Here is a 24,486-nt window from a genome sequence, read left to right as displayed (position 1 = left end):
CAGTGCTACAGGATTGGGGCAGAGTGGCTTGAAAGCTGCCCGGCAGAAAAGGACCTGGGGGTGTTGGTGGACAGCCGGCTGAATATGAGCCAGCAGTGTGCCCAGGTGGCCAAGAAGGCCAATAGCATCCTAGCCTGTATCAGGAATAGTGTGGTGAGCCGGACTAGGGAAGTGATCATCCCCCTGTACTCGGCACTGGTGAGGCCCCACCTCGAGTACTGCGTTCAGTTTTGGGCCCCTCGCTACAAGAGGGACATTGAGGTGTTGGAGCGTGTCCAGAGAAGGGCTACAAAGCTGGTGAGGGGTCTGGAGGACAAACCTTATGAAGAACGACTGAGGGAGCTGGGGTTGTTTAGCCTGGAAAAGAGGAGGCTGAGGGGAGACCTTATCACCCTCTACAACTACCTGAAAGGAGGTTGTAGAGAGATGGGCGCTGACCTCTTCTCCCCGGTAACAAGTGATAGGACGAGAGGAAACGGGTTCAAGTTATGTCGGGAGGTTTAGATTGGATATTAGGAAACATTTTTTCACTGAAAGGGTTATTAAACATTGGAATAGGCTGCCCAGGGAGGTGGTGGATTCACCATCCCTGGAGGTGTTTAAAAAAAGGGTAGATGGGGCACTTAGGGACATGGTTTAAAAGTGGCTTTTGTCAGGGTAGGTTAAAGGTTGGACTCGATGATCTTAAAGGTCCCTTCCAACCTCAGCAATTCTATGATTCTAATTCTAAGTTAAAAAGGCAAAACACGTAAAATGTACTGTGACTTTGAACAAAAAGATGAATTTGTTTCAAAAGGTGCAAAGTATAAAATAAATCTTGAGGTTCTTCTTCCGAATATTTTGTATACCGATGACAGTTGGGTGATACATTTGATAGAAAAAGAACTTAGCTTTCATTGCTGCTGTTTTATTTACTTTTAAAGAGAGCAGCGAAACAATTCTGACCTAAACCATGGTTTGTTTTAATACTTGTTTGATATGACACTGCTTATTAGACTGTTTCAGATTAACTTGTATGTTTCTCTTAGCATTTTCACTGGCTAACTTCGCTTTTTCAAGGTGCTGGGTACTGCAGATCCCATTCTCTCTCTGTGATACATAGGCAATTTAGGGGCTTAAAAGTCACTAGCATGATCCCAGATTTGCAGTAAGTCAGCATTGTGTTTAGACTCATGTTTATTCTCAACATCATGTTGCCAGGCTTTAGTACCATTAAAACCATCTCCAGTTCTGGTCTCCTCATCCAGAGCATAGCTTCTCACCCTTCTTTCTGGCATGGATAGCATGCACCCATGATACATAGCTCCATATAGCATTACAGGGGAAACAAACAGTAAAGTGCATACGTTAAAACAGGTTAGGAATTAACAAGTGTGTTACATAGTCCCTTAAAAATAAATGCTGTGGAAAGCTGCCCCCATGGTGTGTTTACCCAAATTAATCCTGGCTAAAAGGGGCTTCTTGCTTCCTCCAGGTGTGAATTCTCTCTGTTTGTGCTCCAAACAGACTAAAAGCCATGTAGCTGTGCTGTTGTGGTACTAAGCTCACACTGAGAACCTCTGCTTCTCAGCAGGCTTTTTTGGTTTAGCTTGGATTTAGTGCTTTGGTAATGTGGACACATACCAGTGGCAGCATAGATGGTACAACACAGCATAGATTATAGAGTCTTACCATATTCACGTTCGCTGGAAGGGATTTCCCAGAAAGAGTCATTAACACAGTGTTTTAATCAAGTTTTTGAAGAGGGATGCTGTTACATAGTCCTTATCTTGATCACACTGCTCTAATTTGACACACATTTGGAATCAACAAAACTAACATTCAGTGCACATTTTAATGACTGATTCAGAGATGGTAATTATAGTAAATAAACCTACTTTATAGGTTTACTTCCTACTAAAGTTATGGAAGAGATCTTTTGCCTAAGGTTAGTTCAGTATCACTCTGCCAGCTTGGCCAGTGTGCTAGTACAGAACTTGCACATTACAACTAATTCACAAGATAAACAGACTTCACTGACTTATGTTTTTAGCCAGAGGCTGAAAAAACAAACCAACCAACCAACCTCAAGACACAGCAACCTTCAGAAGTTGCTACAGTTGAGAACAATTGGAAGGGATTAGGGGTGTTAGCATTAACTCCCCCTCTTTCCCCCCAAAAAAAAGCCCATGGTGTTTTTTAGTACAGGAAAAAAAAAAAAGAACACCTTCAACAACAACAACAAAAAAGCAGCCATGAATAACCACCTCCCTCCCCAGTAAGTTCTGCTCAAAAGAATGCGGTAGTGGACAGAATACGAAAGCGTTCCTTACATTAGTGTTACACAATTTTAAATGATCCAGTGAAGATTCAGCCCTATACATATTACCCATGCACTCGTTCAAGCAGAAAACTGCCATTCAACATTACAACCAAGTGCAGTTATTTTACTGTATTATGTGCCTAGTGGGTTTATCTGGGTTGTTGGGGGAGGAGGCTGGATATGGTAAGGTCATGTTGAAAATCTAAGTTCATAAAGTTAGTTAATTTAAATTATCTGTGGATTGTCACATGACTCACTTCCTGCTAAGCAGCTGAACTGCTCATTAAGGATACCAGATTTTGCTCCAACATCAATTCCAACTTCCTGGAAGCTCTCGAAGAAAGCTCTTTGCTCGCCTGCTCTCACACAATGGAACTTGGCTTCTACAACAAAGCAGTTCTCTAAACACCGACAAGAAAACAATCCATCTGAGAGCAACTGCCACTTACACCTCGAGGCTATGATAACCTTCTACTGCTGCTTGCTGTTGCAAAGTTCTCCAGCACAAGCTACTGTAACAACAGATCTGCCTCTGGAGATACTACAGCTACCCTGGCACACAAATGTCATTGCAGAGCAAAGCTACACCAATACCGCAGTTGCAACATAATATTAATTTCTGTCTTACAGTTATCCAAGCCATTATTTATGTTAACATTAGAAAGATGGGAGCAGTTTTAAATACAATTTAATTTTATCTATATGCAATTCCTATTTAGACTTCAGGCAGAGAAGATGAAGCAAATCTTAAATTGATTGTGGCTTACAATCAGTGATTTGTTATTTGTGCAAACAAACAGCACCAGAGCACACCTCCTCACCTCAAACCAGGCCTCAGATGCCCATTACGCTTCTCCAGTAAAACTGAAATAAGGCAACGGAAGGTGAAGCACAACCACATAATAGTGGGCTTGTCACTATGGCCCCACCTACTTCTGCAAAGTTAATTGTGAACTCCTTAGATCAACTTTTGTTGTAAGACACCTTCTTTAAGAAGATCTCCTTGTGCTGTACTTTAGGCTTACTATACTTTGCTTGCTTAAATATCTGTGCAGATGCTCTCCTTCCCTCCTTTCTGGAAGAAGGCTTATCTTTATCTACAATGAGATGAGTAGTTTGTCATAGTTGTAGAGAGAGAATCAGTCAGGCTGCAGTATCAAGTCGATAAGATTATCAGCTAAATTGAAGATGTTGATCTCCTTTCCCAGAAACTTTACATGACCACTATTTCCTATCAGAGCTCCATTTATTAGTTCAAGGCAGATAAAGCATCACTAAGCACAGTGTCATCCTATTTGCCACCAGTTACCCTCCTGAACAAGTTACTTCTCTAAGTCGGCAAACAACTCAACACCACCACCATTTGCCAGCTTCCGTGCCTCAGAACGGCACAAAACCAATGCATTACAAAATGAGATGAAGGACTTTAAGTTGGAGACCTTCCTTCCAATCCATTTATATTCTGTTCATGATCATCTGCAGGTACGGTATTTGTACGGTGTAATTATCAAACTGAATATCGTATTTATTTTGCTTCAATTGTATATGATTCAAAAGCTTGCCATTTCTGAGAACATTTTCCCTCACAGTGCCTGAGGGCCCAGCCTGATAACTACAAATTTTCAAGGTGGCTGGGCATTTAAAACCAATGAGTAAATCCTGGGGATTACACCACTTGAATTCCACTGATTTAATTAACTCCCAAATATAAGGCATGATCGGAGAAATGTCAGGCACTAAGTGCATTAAATTTACTTCTTTCTAGGTGACTAAGCGCTGGTATGGGACCCTTCCTTTGGATTCTGTACTTAAAGGTTTGAATTTGCCCTGAATCTACAAGATAAAGAATCAGTTATTATTTAGCAAGTGCTTCTCTTTGATTAATTTGCACAATTCTTCATACAGTCTTATCCTGTCATTTCATTTAATGACTCCTCCCTCTAGCCTACTTCCAATCTTATCCATTGTCAGCTCAGCTACCTTAGGAAAAAACAACCATCATCCTCTATGCGTATACGTGTGTGTATTTATGTTTGTCAGGTTTTTTTCCTTCTGTCCATGATTCTTCCAGCACACCTGCAAGATCCCAAATTGTGGGTCCAATGGCAAATTTCATCCAAATCTGAAGGATGGAGAGGAATCTCAAGAATATCGAAGTACGCTAACGCCCCACGACCACCACCACCCTGTGATCTGGCAGTGGTGTAGTGACAGATGCACATGTAGATAATACAAGGTGAAGTCCACTCAAGATATGCTCCTTGATACAACCGTTCCACCATTTCTGATCCTCTATGTATGCCTTCTCCCTCCAGCTGCCCCTCTTTTTTATTTTCTTATCCTACAAAAATCATCCAAGGATGGACTTGCAAACGCCAATACTTTTAAAAATCATATATGATTTTTATATATTGTATATGATATATTTCCATATATGATATGGAAAAGACAGCAAGTTTCTGATAAATTCCATGAATGGTGGTAGCAGGCAAACACAAGAGTACTGGGGAAAACAGTGTTGCCTCAATCAGGGCTGTCACAGCTCCGTCCCCCCCATCCCTTGTCAGTCATTCTCCTCTCCTCCCCTGCACCAGCTCTGGTGTTCACATGAGCGTTTCAGGGAGTACATCCACTGAAAACCAGCACTGGTAAAACGAAGGCTTAAGACCGGCACAAACAAGCACCTATTTCAGTATGTAGAACCACCATGTTTTACTACTTTATAATCTATGCCATAGATATGACAGCCTGCAAAATGCCCCATGGCAGGAAAAGCTCCAGCTGGAACCTGTAATCAACCTACGAGATGCAAATTCACAGCAAAACAAGCTTTGTTCCGTATAGCTCTCTTAGTTTCCCACCATCAGAAAATCCACCGGGTGAGCCTTATGTTTTGCCTCCTTAGTAGTTCCTCTATCCTATTCAAATCCTATTTTAATGGTCACACACAATTTTGGCTTATCACTTCTTGTTCTTTAATCTACTTCTGCCAAACAATAATAAATATTTCTCTACAAATCTGTGTATTTTTCAACAGAATAAAACACTATGCGATATGTGAAAGATGTTACAACTGCATGAAACATTTTGGAAAATGTTTTGGAGTAAAAAAGCATGACAATCCTCTGACTAGTGGAAATCTAAAAAGCATTAGTAACTTAAAACCCATCAGGTGACACTTCTTTCTTTGAAACTTCACTGAGATCCAAAATACAGTCTCTCTTGCTCACCAGCTTACAGTTTTTGACTCTAAATGGTTTGTCCCTTATATTTCCAGTGACCGAATTTGCTCAACCAAAAGGTTATTGATCTATTTACTACGTATTCTATGGAATGACAAATATATCATATTTACATATAAAAAACAGTCAGAGAAGTGTACTTCTCAAGCATTATTTTTTTTAAATGATGGAACTAGACAAATCTGACATCCAAGGCTTCATACTCAACAGTTCTTACAATACAGTTGAGTAGAAGTACAAAATAAGTACAATCTTTGTTTACAGGCATCAATTATATGATCTAAATTATTCTATCTATGTCCTCTGAATACAGCAGATAAACTGTCTTCTGCAATATTGTTCTTAAAAAATGAGGACTGCAGTAAATTGTTAGAACTAGGACATTTCTGGAAGTATCTTCCAACACACTTAGGAGATCAGTCATAATATTTACATATACTCAAGCACTTTAAAATCTCAAGTTGTATTAACCAGCTGTCATCTTAGTGTCAAACTCCGGTCATCTTAATGTGAAATAAGGGTCAGTACATGATTTCAGCTATTAGTAAAACATTTCTTAGCTACTGAACCTCTATTAAACTATAAATGCCAGTTTCCCCACAGCAGGGCTCTTCTTGAGCCTCTTCTACACTGCATTTTATTCAGAATAAAGTATCTGAATTAAAGACAACAAGCTTATTTTTTCCAGGAGACCATACATGCATAAAACCAAACCAACTTGCTAGGTGCTGTTAAAAAAAACCAGTCTATTATCAACTTTCAAAGTATTGAGAAATAAACAGAAAGCATACTTTTACCAACTGAAAGTTTAACAAACTCAGGTGTTAATTGTAAAATAAAGATAAAGAGATCAGATTAGGCATGCTTGTCTCATTTTTTTTTTTTCTTCTTTTTTTTTTTTAATAGCTGTGTCCCTTTAAGCCCATCAGAAGACCATAATCCAAATGAAAACTGATAAAGTGTCCGAACAGGCAAACTAAATACCATGCTCAACAGAAGTTTACAGTAAAAGCCTTCCATTCCAAACAGAAAATAAACAACAAATCACTCTCTCATGTATGGCATGTCTATATACAGTAACTTCAAAATATTCTCTGGGCGTAAGGATTTCAGCTGCAATTTTAATAATATTTCAGAGAATTTATGTGCAAGTACGCTCATGTGCTCCACTGATCCTCAACAAAAACAATGGGAACTAAAAATGCATTAGAAAAAACGTCAGGGAATAGCTATGAAAATCTCAGTCTTTCAGTCAGTCTTGATTATGGAAGCTTTTTAAAAGATTCCACCTTCCTAAACTTCTCTTTTGCAGGTCTTACTGCTTGTCTATATTGCAGAGCACAAACACATGCATACTTCCGCCCATTCCAACATTTAGGTAGTATTCCTTTATCTTTTCTTTCTGACACAGAGGGTGAGATTTCACAAGAAACATGGAAATTCAAATCAGCACAACACCCTGAGATGGTTGTACTTCTACTGATTTTCAGAAGATCCATCATAAATAAGGTGGTGGGGGGGAATCAGCACTCTCAAAATGATCACAAATTGTGCAGTGCTCTCCTTCTACAAGGCCTAAGTTTTATTACCCTTTACGTATACAAATACACAAAAAATGTATGATATAAAAAAGTTTTGAAATAATCAAGCTGCAAAATGAGTCGAAAGTTAAGAAATACTGACATTAAAACTTCAAGTTCACTAGAAGAAATAAAAAGCACGTCTCTGACACTCAAGGCATAACATTCTAAGTTTTAAGTCTCTGCTGTGAAGCATTAGGAAGATCACTCCTCAACAAAATTGTTGTAATATGCTTTTTAATCACAGGAAGAAAAATAATTTCTTTTTGTCTCACTGTTGTTCCCCACAAAGTCTGAAAAACCATAACTGAAGAGTCCTTCATGAAGTTTATCAGGCAAATAGCTCAAAAAATTTTGACTTAAGTGATTTAAATTTCGCCTAAGTGAAAGCCACCAAAACTAGGCTTTTAGTACTGGCTATTAAAGAAATTAATACCTCTTTTACCTACAATTTATAATTCTCATATTATGATACTGTAACTAAAATAATACTGCCTACCAAATGTAGCTCAGGGCTCTACAAGTAGTGACTAGTAGGCTGAAACAGCCTGACGAAACACTAAGAGCTCCAATAAACACAAGTATATCTTAAAGCCTAGGCTTGGTGCTGCCTCCCTCTCCAATATACGAGTACTTAGGACTCCCCAACCTTATTCTGAACCATCAAATCTCCTTTCTCTATCCCTCTTCTCCTCCACTCCCCATTGCTAAATTTTAGCCAGGCTGGTCCCCTTAAATATTGGTAAAGTCCCTCTCCAGCACGTCTTACAGGGAAAGCAGAACCAAGGACTCCGATTCCAATTCTTTTGTGGTTATGCTTCTTTCCACTATCTCAGGAAACCATCTATAAAGCAGACAGACTACTTTCCAATGTTACTAGACCTTAGAAAGCGTAGTTGATGGTGTTTACACAGCTTGCTAGCAATTCTTGGATGAAAGGTGCTATGCATGGAAATTATTATCTGTACCACTGTCCACACATCGAGTAACAAACATCAAACTGCTATTGAGGTGAAAGAAGAATACAGTTAAAAAACAATACTCCACAACCACTAGACACAGTCCAAGCAGAAGAGCAAAAATTTTCCTTTCCCCCCTCCCTTTTCCCCTTTTTGTCTGGTACAGACGGAATAATTGTTCTCTGTTTCTCAAAGGTCACTCTCTAGACGTCCAAAAAATTAATGGACTGAAGTGTTTCATTTCAGGTGACATCATCCTACTAAGCGACAGCTCCTTTCTCCTTGCTGCTGGTTATGAAGGATTTATAATTTGCTCCTGTTTTTCCTCAGTTTTTCATTAAAAGAATATACAAAATAAGAAAGGTTATTTGCAACCATTGTCATAGCCACTACCTCTTGTCCTGGAAGAGAACTAACACAGGAGAGATGGGGGGAACATGACCAAGCTGGCAAACCTTGAAACACAGGACTTTGTTGCTTAAAGGGTGCCTGTGTTGTCATCAGGAAAAGCCACACATGCTTAAAACCTCACTTGGTGTGCATCCCCACAGCCGCCACCATTTTGGCAGAACAGAGCCACACAGGGTTACAACATACATAGACCCATGTGGGATGTGCAAAACCGCATCTGATAGGCATGCTCCATCCACGTGAGAGACAGCAGCCACAGCTATTTTTGCTCAACGCCCAGTGAGAAAAAGCGGTGCAGCACTGTATGAAAACGGACCTCAGGTGCTCACTGCCCAGAACACTCACTCAGGGTATGAGAGGTTCGAGTTTGGGGTGGCTCTCTGCCTGTGGACACTCCAGTCCTCCGTAAGAGTGACTAAACTCCCATGAGGCATGCTCCGCTTCTCGCTGAAGCTGTTACACTTCGGAGCATAGTAATCATTTGTAAAAATGGCCCAGTGAAACAGAGGGGGAGGAAAAAGCCAAGGGAGAAGGGGGTGGGAAATGAACATCAGGTGCTGTGACTAGAGAATCCACCTGGGACAAGAACGATAATCTTGGTTCTGGCTTCTGTTCCCAAGATCACTTATACATCTAGCCAACATGAGTTTTAAGTCTCATCTATGGAGCTCTGTTGTAAGATGATTAAGCAGCGGGCATTTCTTGTTCTGCTCTTCACAGCAAGTTCTGACAGCCTACACCACTGTCACAAACTAAGCATCATCAAGCTGATTCAGTTACTAGTACACCACTAGTTATTGTTTGGCACTATTGCACAATTTTTCTTTTTTTGTTTTGTTGGCTAAGTCTCACTGAAGAAAATAAGAAAAGAAAAAAGACTCTTCATGACCACTGCCTTGAAAGTATTCCACATCAACATGCAGCCTACTAAACATTTAGATCCCAAATCCGACCCTTCTCTGCGTACAGAGAGTTTATCTGTGTAGGTAATATGGAAATCTACAACACAACAGCAACTGAAAGCAGTGTCTGTATGATGCAGTCTCAATGGGCCTTCAACAAATTAAAAAAATTACTATTTATGGGGTTGTTCAAGCACTCGGAAGCATGTCAGTAAACAGCTCTGATACCCTCTGACACTAGTAATTTACATCACAGAGGCCAAAAACCTTATTGCAGTCCTGTACCTGGCAAGCAAAAGTGCTGTTTATCACCGGATGACCCAGATGATTCCAGAAATATGCTCTTTCCCGTTGCTGCTCATTAGCAGTGGCTCTATGAATTTAAACTTTTTTTTTTTTTTTTTTTGAGAAAAAAAAATGCTACAGGATGTTCTAAAAAGTTTAAGCTGTTCATTTAGGAAACAAAACCAACAACCCCACCATCCTCCACACAGACAGACCAACATGATTCTCCACAGGAATGCATCTGTTTCGTCACAGAGAGTCCTGATAACATGACCTGAAAGCTCGCCAGCCACCTTAAGACACATATTCTGATAACTCCATTTCAATACTAGACATACTCCACCCAACCCAGGTGGCACAGATTTTTAGCTTTTTTTCATTCTGTGAAGACCTGGTGAAAGGAAAAAACTGAAATCTTCATAAACCTAGCAATTTCAGACTCCAAACGAGGTTATATACGCAGCAGCTGCTTTATGAAAGAGGCAGCACAGATGAAGAATTTGGAGAGACAAGTATACATTCATTAGCTTCGGATCTTAAAAATAAGTAATTGTTTTAAAATCCATCCAGCTCTCCTTTGTTCAAAAATATATTTGCTAGGAAACTGTCTATACATATGTAAAATAAAGAATAAGTATAGATCTTTACTTTCACGCATGTTACATAGTCTACTTGAACAATGAAAAAGGAGAAACTACTTCAATTATGAATCCTTAACTAACTATAGAAATGATAGTTTGGTTCAACTGTGAAAATACCATCTTTCCTTCATTAGAAAAAACAGTCTTTAGATGCAACTTACATCTATGGTAAATACTGACCTAGTAACCAGCCTTGAGAATTGCAAAAATCTTTAAAAACTATCATAATGAATAGTCCTGATGAGTTTTACATGATCACATTCTATCTTCGGGGGGGGGGGAAAGATGACCATGCACTGACCCTGCCTCTATAAACACAATTTAAAAAAAAAACAAAACAAACAAACCCAACTGACCCCGCATTAACTGTATCTCTGCTACCAATATAAAGACTACAGCACAGAATGTGCACACTTCCACATAGTTTGGAACCCACTGAAGATAAAACGTTTATTAATTCCCTAGCTGCAAGGCAATACCCACCCACCCCTCCATTTATCAGGATTCTAGATTTGCTATGGAAGTTGAGAAATTCAGATTAAACTCATGTAATTTTCATTTTGAAGATCTGTTTAAGTCTTCAATATAGTCTTCCACAAGGTACGTAGAAGCCATTGCAAAATATCTCAGGTCTAGGCCACAAAATAAGCTGTCCAAGTTTTAAATGGATAATAAGAGTGGGACAAGTGTCCATAATGTAAGCAGCAAATCATAATATATGCATGTGCTAATTACAACTGAGATGAATACAGTGGTGACACTTAAGTGACCTTGAAGGAGAACAGAAGAAAAAAAAAGCATGCTCAAAATAATTAAACAATAAGTCCTCCTAGAAAGTGAAGATAATCCAGTGACGTTTACAAAGAACAAATGCGAAGTTTTTTTTTGAACAAACATTTTGTAAACAATAGAATCATAAATAATTTCCCACTGGGTGACCCTTATGCAGATACTTAATATATATGCTCAAAACTAAGATGGTATAATTAAATTCCAGTATTTTGACTTTACCTCACACGTCAATTAAAAAAATAAATCTTGCAATAGCTGCAGTACACCACAAATTCATACAAAATCCAGCGATAAAGACACATTAATTTGAGGTTAAACAGAACTTTTATTTTATCATTTTGCTGATGTCTGCAGGTCCCATTTGTACACCAAACATAAATACTTTTAAAAAAATTACAATTTCACTATGCACAGCGCAATGAAACTGAACACGACTCAGTCTTTAGGGACCAGTCATGCTCAGGAAAAAAAATAAAAATAAACGTAACTTTAAAATTCTTAGAAGATGCTGTGAATACTTACCCATGCCAGTTCCAGCTGGTGCAATCTCTCTGGAGAAGATTTCTACAGCTTCCTTTTGCTTATGGTGTACAGCAAGCCAAATAACAGCCTCCCGAGGACCCTGCTTCAAAAACGTAGAAATTAGACTAGCTTAGATGCGGAACATCAGTTAAAGTTTACCACATTGAAAAACAACTGTAGCTCTGCATTCAAGTTAAATCTAATGGAAACATTTAGTGCTCGCTCACTGCTACAGTTTTCATTCCGTGACACTTCATCCAGCATCACTGTAATTTTCTGTTAACATTTCATTGTCTTTTTTTATTCTGCTACCATGAAATCAACTATTGGGTATTTCGGAGCAGTAGGACACTGTGCTGCTTCTCCAGCATTCTTAAATAATTAAGTATTATAACTAATAATACTTTATAAGAAACGAAATACTTGGTTTCACTCTCAGTGGAACTGGCAAACAAACTTTCTTCTTATTTTAAGTGCACTGAGAATACTTTGGGGTCAAGTTAGAGAGCCAGGTTTACTTCTCTTCGCATCAAGAGGTAATCAGATCTGCTCAGGGAAAAGAATTCAAACCTAATCCTTGGGAGTTAAATGGGAGAATAGAATTTGTAAAAGCCACCGTGTTTCCAGAGAAAAGAGCGGACACTCCTCTAAAGGTAAACCCAGTCAATACTCTGCTCCCTACTCTACAGTCAACTAACACACCCGCCCTTGCAGATAAGTACTCTCTCTCACTTAAGATTTTATTTCTGTAAAAATCTCTTTTCTGCCACTGGAAGATCTACCTTTGGAATCAATACACTCTGGCAAAAGCCTTAGAGGGAACATTAGGTCCCAATGAGGGCAAAGACTGTATTTATTCGAAAATTTGCATCCACCAGTAAGAACCACCTTTAGTCTACCATTGTATATCTAAAAATGTGAAATCTGCTCAAAATACAAGTCTGTCCCTAAGTATCTCTTACTTGTTTCAAAGCACAGGCACAACCATTTCCATCATACGTATGAAATGGAACTGCACAAGGTCTCAAAATCTACTGGTCAGGAATTTCTCACGCAGCACTACTCCACCCATGGAGTTCTGCAGCAAGGTATTTCTTCCCTCTGGCACTCAGCTCTCTGGAAGTCAGCTTTTTTTGTTAATGAACATAAAGAAAGTTTCTTTGGTAACCTTACAGGAAATTCTTTCCTTACTTAATCAATGTAAAATTTAAAAAAAGGAAGAGTTTGACTACAAGATACTAGGGGATTTCTTCCCGTGTTTATGTCCTTTTTTACATCAACAGGAAAGGATAAATTTAATGAAAGCATGAAAAATATAAAAAAGTTTGGGTTTTTGGAGTTTTTTTTGTTATTCTACAGAGCTCAGAGGACTTCATAATAAAGGACTTCTCTAAAAATGCCCTGCCCAAAGAATTCTTAAAGATTTAGTAGCTGTTGGACTAAAAATGTAGAAAAGCAAAGGAAAATTGAACATATAGCTACCTAGGATACTGAAGAGGATGTTTTCCTGGAAGAAAGGAACAACTGTATTTTGGAAGATCCAAGCCCTTCTGAAGCTATGCCAGACGTTTGCTATACCAGGAAATGAATATACATGACTAAATAACCCATTTTTAGTTTATTCCAACTTTTTTCCTTACATACAGTAATTTCTGAAGCATTTAATAGATTCTCAATTATGCATAAAATTAGAAGAATATTTTAAAATAACATTTTTCCTCCTAGTGGAGCACTTTTAAGCTTTTTGTTAAAATCTGGTTATTTCTTTACAAATACAGAAACCAGTGACATTTCTGAAAGCATCAGAGGTTAAATACTCAGCAGACAGGAAGGATACAGATGCTGCTAGAATTCAACAGCCCCAACTTCAAAACAGGGGCTGAGGAGCGGAGCACAGGGGACACAGTTTTTTGTTCAGATCTAAAGAATGGAGCCACTCCCCCCTCTAGGCCACAGAACAGCATGATCCTACACAGCACCAAATTTTTCATGACTTAACAGTGAAAAAACAGCAGAACCTTTCTTCATGCTAACATCATCTTTCCTCTAACAGATAAGAACAGGAGAGAAAAGATGAACACCTTGAAGTTGTTATTATATGCAGGCAGTTGTTAGCTGAACTGAATTAAAGCTGTGATCAAACAAAACCATGTCTCATCCTTCTTGATGTTTGTTCACTACCTGGAGTTGAATGGGTGTCCCTGATTTCAAGAACCAGAAGTCATGTCAAAAAGAACTCTAAAATTGCTTGAAGCAATTGTTAATTTACACAGCTGGCAGTGAAAAATGCTAGACTACTATGCCTAACAAAATATAAAATTTACTCATTAGAATTCTAGTAAACTTAACAATATCATAAGAAAACAAACTGTTTTTTCCAAACCTCCCAAATTTTAAGACTTCACTAAACATTTTACGCTTAAAATTTTTTTCCTCTTCAAAATAATCTGAGAAGCTACATGCTGTATCTGAACTCCTAAACTGCCTGTCTTCGAACACGTTCTAACTCCTAGTATTACTTACTTCAGTTGCCCACATTTCTGTAAAGCTGCGTACTTTGAAAACATTACATAAACCACCAAATTGAATATTAACTTTTGAAATGCTGATATTGTATAGTAGTATCCTGTGTGTATACACTACATTTTTCCCAAAAGCAATACTGCTGAACACACCAACAATTGAAAATCTCAAGTCAATTTCAGGAATTTAAGTAACTTCAGCAATGTAGGAACATGGATGTATTTCCTAGCAGCAGCTGCTGAAATTGTGTTTATAATAAGTATTGTAATATGCTGCACCAAGCATTCTGGTTACTGTAAGAGTATCCCAAAGAGACCGTTATGTTAACGGACTACTAAATCCTCTATTCCAACTCAAATATACAACAAAACCCCAACACAAACAAGCTCACTTACGTCAGCTTACACCAAGGGAGGAAAACTTCCTGACTTCCTAGCTGGTGATCAGCTAAAACCCAATCTTGTTTTAGTATGTTTAAACCTAAGTCCTAAATATTCATGAAGTTGAAGGATGAATTTTCTCTACTTCCTATTCTAGTGGCATATCTACATAGAGGTACTCTGAGATAACACAGGGGTAAATATAATTGCTTTCATCTTTCTTAAGTACCCCTATGTAGACATACTCCCAGGGAGACACACACAGTTCATTTCTCAGCGTCTAAGCTCCCAGCCTGGAAAATACCTACCACAATATTATCATACATTGGAAATCCTGCAAACTTGATTCACATTTTTATTAGTGTATCTCAATACTCACGTAGGCAAAGCCTAAAATAAAAGTTTAAGAGCCAAGGTAGGAGACGTTATGTTATTCCACCAGATCATGTTTCACTGAAAGTGTAGAAATTTCCTTCAATGAATACAGAAACAGATGTCCTGATTAAGGTAATATAAATAAGAAACCAATAAGTTTTCCAATTTAAAAAAGTTTTACTAGATTAGTGTAAAAAAATTGCTACACAGAAAATATGCAGCCATGCCACAACAAATGCATTTTTTTTTTTAAACATTCAGTGTTCTCAAAGCTACTAAGAGATTCATTAAATTACTACAAATAACAATTAATAGGAAATACCCTTGAAGAAAACATACTTATGCATCCACATCTGCTTCCTGGTTCTAAAGTGCACAATGTCTTCAATATTCCATTTAAGTTCTAGGTTTACTTCCTTGCCCACAGATGCAAGATACAGTGGTCTATGAAAATAATTAGCTGAATTCTGTTGAGTGGTGAACCCAGTATTAAAACTGGATATATAGACTATTTTAAAGTCATTTATCTTAAGAGTACCACAATTAAAAAAAATAGCAAAACAAAAGTTATACTTCACCAAGTCTCAACAAGGTGGTGTAAACTGGTTAACAAAGGGTTAGTAGAAAACTAGCAGACACAGCACATACAGTTTTTATACAGCAAACTCTTAATACCTGATGTAGTATTAATAGATACCTTTCACAAGAAGCACATCCAGTATTTCTAAACCGTGAACTCACTGACGCTGTGACACTGTCATAACCCTTTTTCCTTCCCAACAGAAACCCACAGAGCAGGTGATATTATGAATTAAACACCACTAGGGTTACTCAGTGCTGATTCAGGTCCCCTTCTTACTCATGCTGGGCTCCTGCTGACAAAGCAAGCTACCAGAGTGGCAAGCAACAACCACATAAACCGGCAAGGAAGACTGAGAATGGAAAGGAGTCAAGCATTTCTTGATTTCTCAAGCATACTTTGTGTTGTCAAGAACAGTCAACACTCCACACAGCAGCTCAGACTACAGTATATGGGCCTACATAAGCCTGGGATATACAGTAAATTCACAGTGGCAAAGACTAACCTTCGCACACAGGGTGACAGACCCGTGTGAGAATTAGTCCAGCCACACCAGACATCTACAGGGAGCTCCAAATATTGTTCAACTTATCCTGTCTTGGTATTCATATACATATTTGCTTCTCCTCTTTAAATTTAGATGATAGAATCTTCAAAGCAGGAACTGTTTTCTTTGTGTGTGAATATACGGCCTAACATAACGTGTCTCTGGTTTTGAGCACTGTTCTTTGCAAGCCAAATAAACATATCTAATTTTCTGTACAGAAAGACGTGGCAGGAAAGAGCGTTTAAGAGACTACATTATTCCTACCTGAAGCCCCAGGAGGTAGATGTTTTCCTTAGGATTCTATGACTTTGTATTTTAAAGGGAAAAGAAAACCCCACTCCCTACCCCTTTTTCTCAAGCTACTACTGCTGCTTTCCAGAAGAAAACTCCTGCTGTTAGTTTCTTCTGAACTGCTGGAGGAACAAGGTGAAGGAGGAAGGCCACAGAGTGATTTCCTGTATTTCAGCCTCAGCTCTCACGTCTTATTTCAGGCATACACGGAAAGCGCATACAATTGAGATAACGCTCCATTTACTTTTAGCGTAAGACCTGGGAGTTGAGGCTGGAAATACAGAAAATACTACCAATACTCAACTTTATTTGGAAAGTTTATTTAATGTACTGTAATCAAGGCAAACAGAACAATAAGGAAGAAGAAACTGCTCTTTTCCAAATCATTATTCACTCCATACAATGAGACAGAAAACTTGCTATGTAACAATTTAATTAAAGAATGTATTACAATGCATAATCATAAGGAGCTGGTACAAACAGAACACGGACAAGTTCTACATCAGGAACATCTGTTCCTGTTGTTTCAAAATTTTGATTCTGCAATCTCAGTAACACACTTAACATTGCAGGGTTTATGGTCCTAAAAGGAAAAAGACCACCTTATAAAGCTGGTTCATCAGGAAGCAACTCTTGCTGCTGTGCAGAATTAAATTGAAGGTCAAGCACTAAAATGAACAGCTGCAGATAAAACTTGCCCAATTTCTAAGAACACTTAATATCTGTAGTATTCTCCACATCATGTTTTTGTTTCCTATACATACAAATTTTTGGCTATTTTAAGTATTGGCTCTCCTAAGATCAAACTCAGAGCTCAGTTTTGCCACGTGTACCTTGAGAGTTTTGCAAGATTGCCATTGACAAAGAAGAATGGGATGCTACTGTTTTGGAACAAACTAAACTGTCTAAATATTTAAAGTGCATGTAAGTAAGGACAAGATTTACAGTCTTTTTCCTTTGAAAAGGACTTTCATGGTCTAGATTGGGAAAACAGACCACAGATATCACAGCTGCAGTGCCTATGGCCATCATTCATATTCTTACATATGAATTTATTCAGTCATAAAATACAACGCAGAGTTACATAGCTGAAGATTGTCTCACAAGTACTCACAGGCAGTTTTAAAGTTGCACAGGCAACAATAATTCTGCCATTTTCTGACTCTGCGACCGTTATAATGTGGTCTTTTAGAGTTACATCTAATGCAATTTAAGTCTACATCATAACAACTTCTATGAAGAAGATATTTCTTTAGATGAACAACATTAGAACAGACTACAACAACATTTTTGTAAGATTTCCTGTCAGTGCTTCTGGAAGACCCAATACTGCAGAGACCCTGTCAGCGTTAATTTTGTACACTAAGTAGTGATACTGAATTCTTTGCAAGATGATGGGATGAAATTCCCAAGATGATAGCAATCCCTTTAAAGTTGTGGAAAAGATAACAATATGGAGAGATTAAAAGAGGTCAGTAAAAGTTTAAGAACGCTCCACTGAATACTTACACCATCTATACTCCTTCTAGCATGAGGTCCATATGTATCTTCAGACCCTAAAACCTGTATGTTAACTGCACTGTAATCTTCATACCCAAGCTGACTGAAAATAAGACGAGTCCTGCAACAAATGATTATTTTTTTTATTAGTGAACTGCCTCAAAATGATTATCTGAAGTAGCCCTGTGTAGTCCACAGGAGTTAGCTCTGTCATGTAAACTGGACTATGAATACTTTACACTAAACAAATTATTATGAATATTACAAATTAAGCAATTACTGACAAGGAAGTTATGACCCTGAATTTACTCCCAGGTTTCAAATTGAGACTTTTGTTTATTCAAATTATTTGAAAGATGACAGGCAAGACAAATAAATGCATATCAGCTCTTGCTGTTATCTTTAAAACAAAGACAACTTGAAACGTAATTACAGTATATGCAGTCTTCCTGATGTTCATACTGGTAATTCAGTTCTTAACTCTGTTTCTGCCATAAGGCATTATGAACTACCAATACATACATAAACTACCTCATTACATCACAGGCATCAATGAAGAAAAATCAAACTGAACAAGGAACTTTTACTGAAACCTTTAAGGCATATATTTGAGATTAATGAACATGCTTCTCAAACGCCAAAAATGAATCAGTACCTAAAAATTGAATCAGTATACAGGACTTAAATACAAAACGTAATTTTCTAATTACTGTAAAGAGATGAAGGTGGTCCATGTACCACAAATAAAGCCATCTTTATTTTCATGACCACACAAAGACAGATACTTGATTTAAGGTACCTAAACTTGCAAACTGTGTCTCCAATTTATTTTAAGTTACTTATCTACAAACATTACAGTTAGAGATACTTGAGTTCCAAATAGATTCTGTTGGTAATTTTTTTAGCCCTTTCATGTGTCTTGGTAACGCAACAGAGAACCATCAAAAATAAAAGGACACCAAAGACTGCTCCAAAGAGACTTCTCACACATACTGCCAAATCTCTCCTGCTTTCAAAAATGAATAAATAAGGGAGAAGTACACAAGAAAGAAGCGAAAGACATATTACAAGCTGCCAAAGCTGCTTAATGTCTTAGGCTGCCAACAAATTTGACCCGTACAATTGAAGCTCCTTAAATTTGTGCACCTTATTCTGTACTTGTCGCCATTAGGCTACTGCGCAGAATTAAATTTAGAACAGACTGGAAGCTGGCTAGCTGAAAGATCATGTCCTTATGACATTCTCTTGCAACAGGAATTGGAGGAAGGACTGGAGTCAGAACTTCCTAATGAGATGTAGTTGCTGGTAGAGCGTTCTCTGACAGTGATCAGAATACCTTAAATCTTATCCTATATCTAGGTTGACGTACACAAATCTGAATTTCAAACATGCTGAATAAACAATTCCACACATTAATCTGTTTAAGATTGTGTTTGAGATCAAGAATATATTTATGGGCAATACTGTATGTTGTGATTTTTAATGCACAGAACAAGCCACAGCAGCTCCAGGCATGCCTCATGGGCTAGAGGCCACTTATCAAGCCAGTTAACCAGCCACTGCCTATCTCCCATGACCCCTCTCTTCTGAGGATTACTCAGGACAGCACAGTAAGCAGGCTGAATTAATTTTCTAGTGGTCACAGAGGCAGCAGCACCATAAGCTGTTTCAATCAGACAAAAGATTCACGAAGTCTGTCTGAAATAATGCTCAAGAGCAAAAATGAAAGAGAAAATCTACCACTCTATTTCCAAAATAATCAACTAGCTTCCAAAAAGATTGCTTTTTGGAGACTTCTGAGTCCCTCAGTCTTTGTATTAAACAGCTCTTGAAGGGTTTTTTTCTTCATTGGTTTTCTCAGTAGCTCTTGGACACACATGCTTTAGCAATCACACCACTCTGAAGAAAGGGATTCTATAGCTTAATTACACATCCCATATCAGCCTGCTCTCATCTGCTATGTCTCTTGAGGGAAGGCACACAGCTCCTCCTTCGTCACAGTGCAGTACATGGGCAATAAGTCACTCTAAGGCCCCAGTAAACCTTGCATTTCTGACAGATGCCTATCCTAGTGTACTTGCTGCATAGGTCTATAATAAGATGGGAGGAAGCTGTATATAAAACAAGGCACAGAGAGATAGATCTCATAACCAGAAAGACTGAGGCTGTTGGAATAAATGCTCAGAGATTTACATGAGGATATGGAATTATATTTAAGAGGAATCCCTCCTCGCCCAAATGTACTGGCATGACAATATGACTGAAGGATTATCAAGGTGTTTTACAATTGTAAAATTGTTATAGCAAACAAAATCATTAGTCACATTTTACAAGGCACTAAGATAATTTTCTTTAAAACACAAACTTGGTAAACTACCTACATTTCATAGCACGAAGATTTTTGATAAAAAGAAGTTCTGTGAAAATCAGTGAAAACTAGCTTCACATGGGTCTCTCTCTGGCACCTAATAAATTTCAATCTGAATCACACCTTTTCCCTCATTGATTTGGGTTTCCCTCTGCTATCCAGCCATCTATTTTCAACAATATTTGAGATCTTTCTCACTCTGTCAAATGTAGTTGAAGTGTAGTTAGATGTTGAAAACAGGTTTCCTACCCAGGCTACTTAAATCTTGAAAAGTCCTCCCAATTGGAAGATTATAATCTTCTAGGTTTCCTACAAGGTTATATGGTTGCCATCATGTGTCACAGTTCTATTTTCATCACCTCTGAAAAGAAAAAGCCAAAACCCTCTTCCAAGACTCAAATACTAACCTTTGCAGAATACTTTCCGCAGTACGTTTTCCTTTTTGTACTGCCTTTGGACCTCCCACTGGACAGACAGCAGTAGCTCTGAAGCCATCAAGGTAAGTAGCATTTACCTAATGAGAAAGGCATTATGAAATTACATGGGATTCAGTCCTGGTATGCTACAAATGCTCTCTGACAATCATTATTCATACATTAAGCAGAATAGCAAGAAACCATCATGATCACCACAAAAATTTACTCCACTATTTAAATTTCAAAATTCTACTGGAGGAAGGTTCAAATCTGCAGAACTGAAACTCTGACTCACTTCTCACTGTCATCCTTAAATTCTCCCTGTACTTATCTATTTTGGCACACAGGACACATTCTGACATTGAAAATCTGAATAATCTATCACAGTGAAATAGACCACATTTAAGTTTCCCAGGAGCGTTACAGTAAGTGTGGAAAAATATTGCACATGCACGCATGAACACAAAAGAACATGCTGTACATTGCAAACATTTAGCTAATAAGCATTTTACTAGACTTCCAGTGCTACAGCTGTTTAACAGAGCTCTAATACAGTGAAAATAATGACCATAACGCATGGCTATAAGTGGTAGAAAAGCTTTAATAGATATATCTGAACTAAGGGTGATGATAATTTTCAACATTTGTTACCTAACAGAAAAACAAAAACAGAAATTGAAGAACCTGGTAAGACATTCAGTGTAACTCTACAACCAGAAATATTTTACCTGCAGTAAGTTTTCAAACACTTTACCCAATCTACTTTTAAATGCCCCCCCCAAAAAACAGTGTTTTAGCTATTTATTTTGAGAAGCTATTTCACAGGTAATGTATTTCTCATTATTTTCCCTGAAGTTTACCTTATATCTCACTTTCTTTTATCATTGTTTTACTAACTACACTTCACCTTTAATGCCGCAATTAAATAATTTTCCTCTACACTTACTGTAAAATTACTGAAAGACGTTACACATCCTTAAAATACTTCTAGCTTGTTATAATGCCCATTCAGTCACTTCCTAGCCAAGTTGAACATACTAAGTTAATTTCCTAAAAATCACTTCTAAAACAGGTGTACAAAACATATATCCATTTATCACGGACAGCCAGTTTCAAAAAATAGAAATATTTCCCAGGAAGTCTAACCTACATATTTTAGAATATCATTACATTATTTAATATAAAAAACATAAGATACATTAAAAAAATATTCCTAAAGACATACAATTCAAATGCCCTAATTAAGACATAATAATAAATAAATAAGAAATAAATTAAAACTTATTTTTATTTTACTGCTATATAAAAAACAAACTGTAATTCTGTTTGGTTTATTCCATTTCTTTGTTCATCAACTGAAAAGCTCAAATCTCAGTTATTTCCTTTAGATATTCAGAAGTATGGAAGTGTCAAGAACAAAAACTGCAGGAGGACAAGGCTGCTGAACAGAATAGTTGCTGAAAGTTGCTGAGAAGCAAGACATATTCGCTTCAAATCGCATACTCAGACCAAGAAAGAAAAAGTACTTCCTGCTTCATACATTCACTGCCTTCGTATTTGCCCGCATCAAATTCCACTAATTACTACAAGAATAATAAAAGCATTAGTATAGCTATCATTTGATTGATGGAATTTGTACAAAACTGTTCACTTCATTCTATGTCATTTTTAGGAATTACTTCTAAACTGACTTCTCCATCAGTTATACAATAACACCGTAAGTCTGACTGTTAAAACTAAACATATTTTAGAAATATGCTTGTATTTATCTTTTAAGACGTCTTTGTATTTTCAGATTAAAAAGACACAGTTATTCCCAGATGCAGAAAATACAGACACAGATCACTCAGAGAAAGGAAATTTGCTCTTCCAGCGTTACGTAACTATAAGACTTGAACTAATAATTAAAATTCTGAGGAAATGCAAGAGGATGACGAAAATATGGTACTGAAATTCTAGGTTGCCTATCACAAAAAAAAAAAATCATGGTTTCATTATATTAGGTGAAAGTTTAGAAAAACTGATGTTCAGAGGGCGAGGATATTTTAAAAATTATTATTATTACTATAAAAGAACCATTCCAGCCTTCCCTGGAGGTCTGTGGATAAGCCTGTTACACAAATTAACACGGTTTTATGTATCAAATAAGGTCTGTCTTTTTTTTCCTTTTTCCCCTTTCTTTTATTCTTGGGTCAAGGAGGATGAGGATTTTAAAGCGGTAGCAGTTTGTGGCAGAAAATATTTAGTATTTTCTCTAAAATATAAAATTTTGTAAATCAAGAATACCTTACACTCCACAGAAAGAGACAATACCTTATAAAACGTTGAAGGAGGCGATCCTTTTGCTCCATGAACTTTCACTGCCCCACCATCAAAACCTATTGCGGTTAAAAAAAAATAAAAAAAAAAAAATCAGCATTTAAGCTTCTTCAATATAACTTCAAAGACATTCTTTTGTGATACGTATTAATCAAATGTACTTAATGAAAAAGAAAATCATTGATAGGTGTACTGACACAGGAGAGAGAACTCTTTACAACACAGTCTTCCTTGCCTTAGAAACACAAACAACAAATTGGTGACTAAATTTATGGCTTCAGTGAGCCTTTTTAATAGAATGCTTGAAATGTTTATTCCTGCACTTAAAAAATACTTAACACAAATCAGCCTTAGGACTTCAGACCCAATAGTTATTTTCCACGTAACAGCCAGTTACTGAACACAGACACAGAGCATACAATTTACTGTAGTTGGCTGAAATGGAGTACAGTCCTTCACTTGGTCAAGAAACAAGACAAGACAGATGAGAAAGCAGTGAGAACTTATTTGCTGATAGCTGAGTAAGAGAAGGGATAACTTAACTTTATCCCTCTTGTCAAGAACAGAAACAGAACAGTCTGAATGGATGTCCCAGGGCAACTACCGCATTCAGTATTAGAAATATTAACGACAAAAACTGGAGAAAACTGCTGCCATGGCATCAGGTTCAAGCTTGAACTGCAGAAAAATCGATAGGTGCTACCCATTGCAAATTAGCAGTGCAGGATCAGCACTTCATGTCAGGCAGACAGAATTATACTGTAGCTCACCTGTACCTAACCTGTGCTTGCAAATATTCAGGAAGGAGTTGAAAGCTTTACACAAATACTCTGAGGAGATCCAATCAGAACATATCTGAAAAAGTGGATGTGACCAGCAGAAATTTTACACGTCACTCAAATATCATCATTACTCTTTCTGCAAGGCTGACATAAGGTTAATTTAACTCTCTCAATACAGAGCAATATCCCTACAGTCAGGGTGAATATCTGGAAGTTTCATGTTTCAGGTGAAGGAGTAATGCAAAGAAAAAAAAAACCACGGCAAACCAAAATGCATAGCATCCACTGACAAAAGGAAAACAGAACCACCTCTCAGTTCAAACACTGCCAACTAATCCAGCAGGACAATAAAATTGGCAATGTAAACAGCAAAAACAGATAGCTTGCCTGTTTTTACTGGTGTACGTGTCAAAGCACTTCAAACTAAAAATACTTAAGAAATCTGCCCATTTTCCATCTGTTATATTTCTAAGAATGCTAACTGAAAGTTCATGTGAAAGTTCATTTTAAGTTCAAACATGTCATATCGGGTCATTTGCAAGCTAAAAGTTCATACGAAGGTTAGGGTGGTTCGGGTTTTTGTTTTTTTTTTTTAAAAAAAAAGACTAGTGGCTAAAAGCAGCAAGCTGGCCTTATCAGAGTGCCACTTGGTTATGTTACTCGAGCACATACACTGTACAGTACTTATGGTACTTACATTATTGAAGCAAAATATTTTTGATGCTACAGTGTTATGAGTTTTATCACAGTAAGTTTTTGATATTTCAAT

General features: G+C 37.5%; 1 protein-coding gene across 3 annotated transcripts in view; it reads right to left on the bottom strand.

Annotated features, from left to right (window-relative positions):
- Nucleotides 1-24,486, bottom strand: part of LOC134516007 (uncharacterized) — a 68,734-nt gene that overhangs the window by 23,102 nt on the left and 21,146 nt on the right. For 2 of the 3 annotated variants that reach the window (XM_063335778.1, XM_063335780.1), the window contains exons 10-13: nucleotides 22,930-22,994; nucleotides 20,608-20,714; nucleotides 17,842-17,953; nucleotides 11,637-11,739 (exon numbers count right to left, since the gene is read on the bottom strand). In XM_063335778.1, coding sequence (XP_063191848.1) covers nucleotides 11,637-11,739; nucleotides 17,842-17,953; nucleotides 20,608-20,714; nucleotides 22,930-22,994 — 387 coding nt within the window. The remainder of the gene's footprint in view (nucleotides 1-11,636; nucleotides 11,740-17,841; nucleotides 17,954-20,607; nucleotides 20,715-22,929; nucleotides 22,995-24,486) is intronic. The other variant, XM_063335779.1, reaches the window with a different exon arrangement.

This window comes from Chroicocephalus ridibundus, chromosome 5, assembly GCF_963924245.1.
Source record: "Chroicocephalus ridibundus chromosome 5, bChrRid1.1, whole genome shotgun sequence".
NCBI lineage: Eukaryota > Metazoa > Chordata > Aves > Charadriiformes > Laridae > Chroicocephalus > Chroicocephalus ridibundus.
The sequence above is the reverse complement of the archived record's forward strand: the minus strand, read 5'-3'. Positions and strand labels throughout refer to the sequence as shown.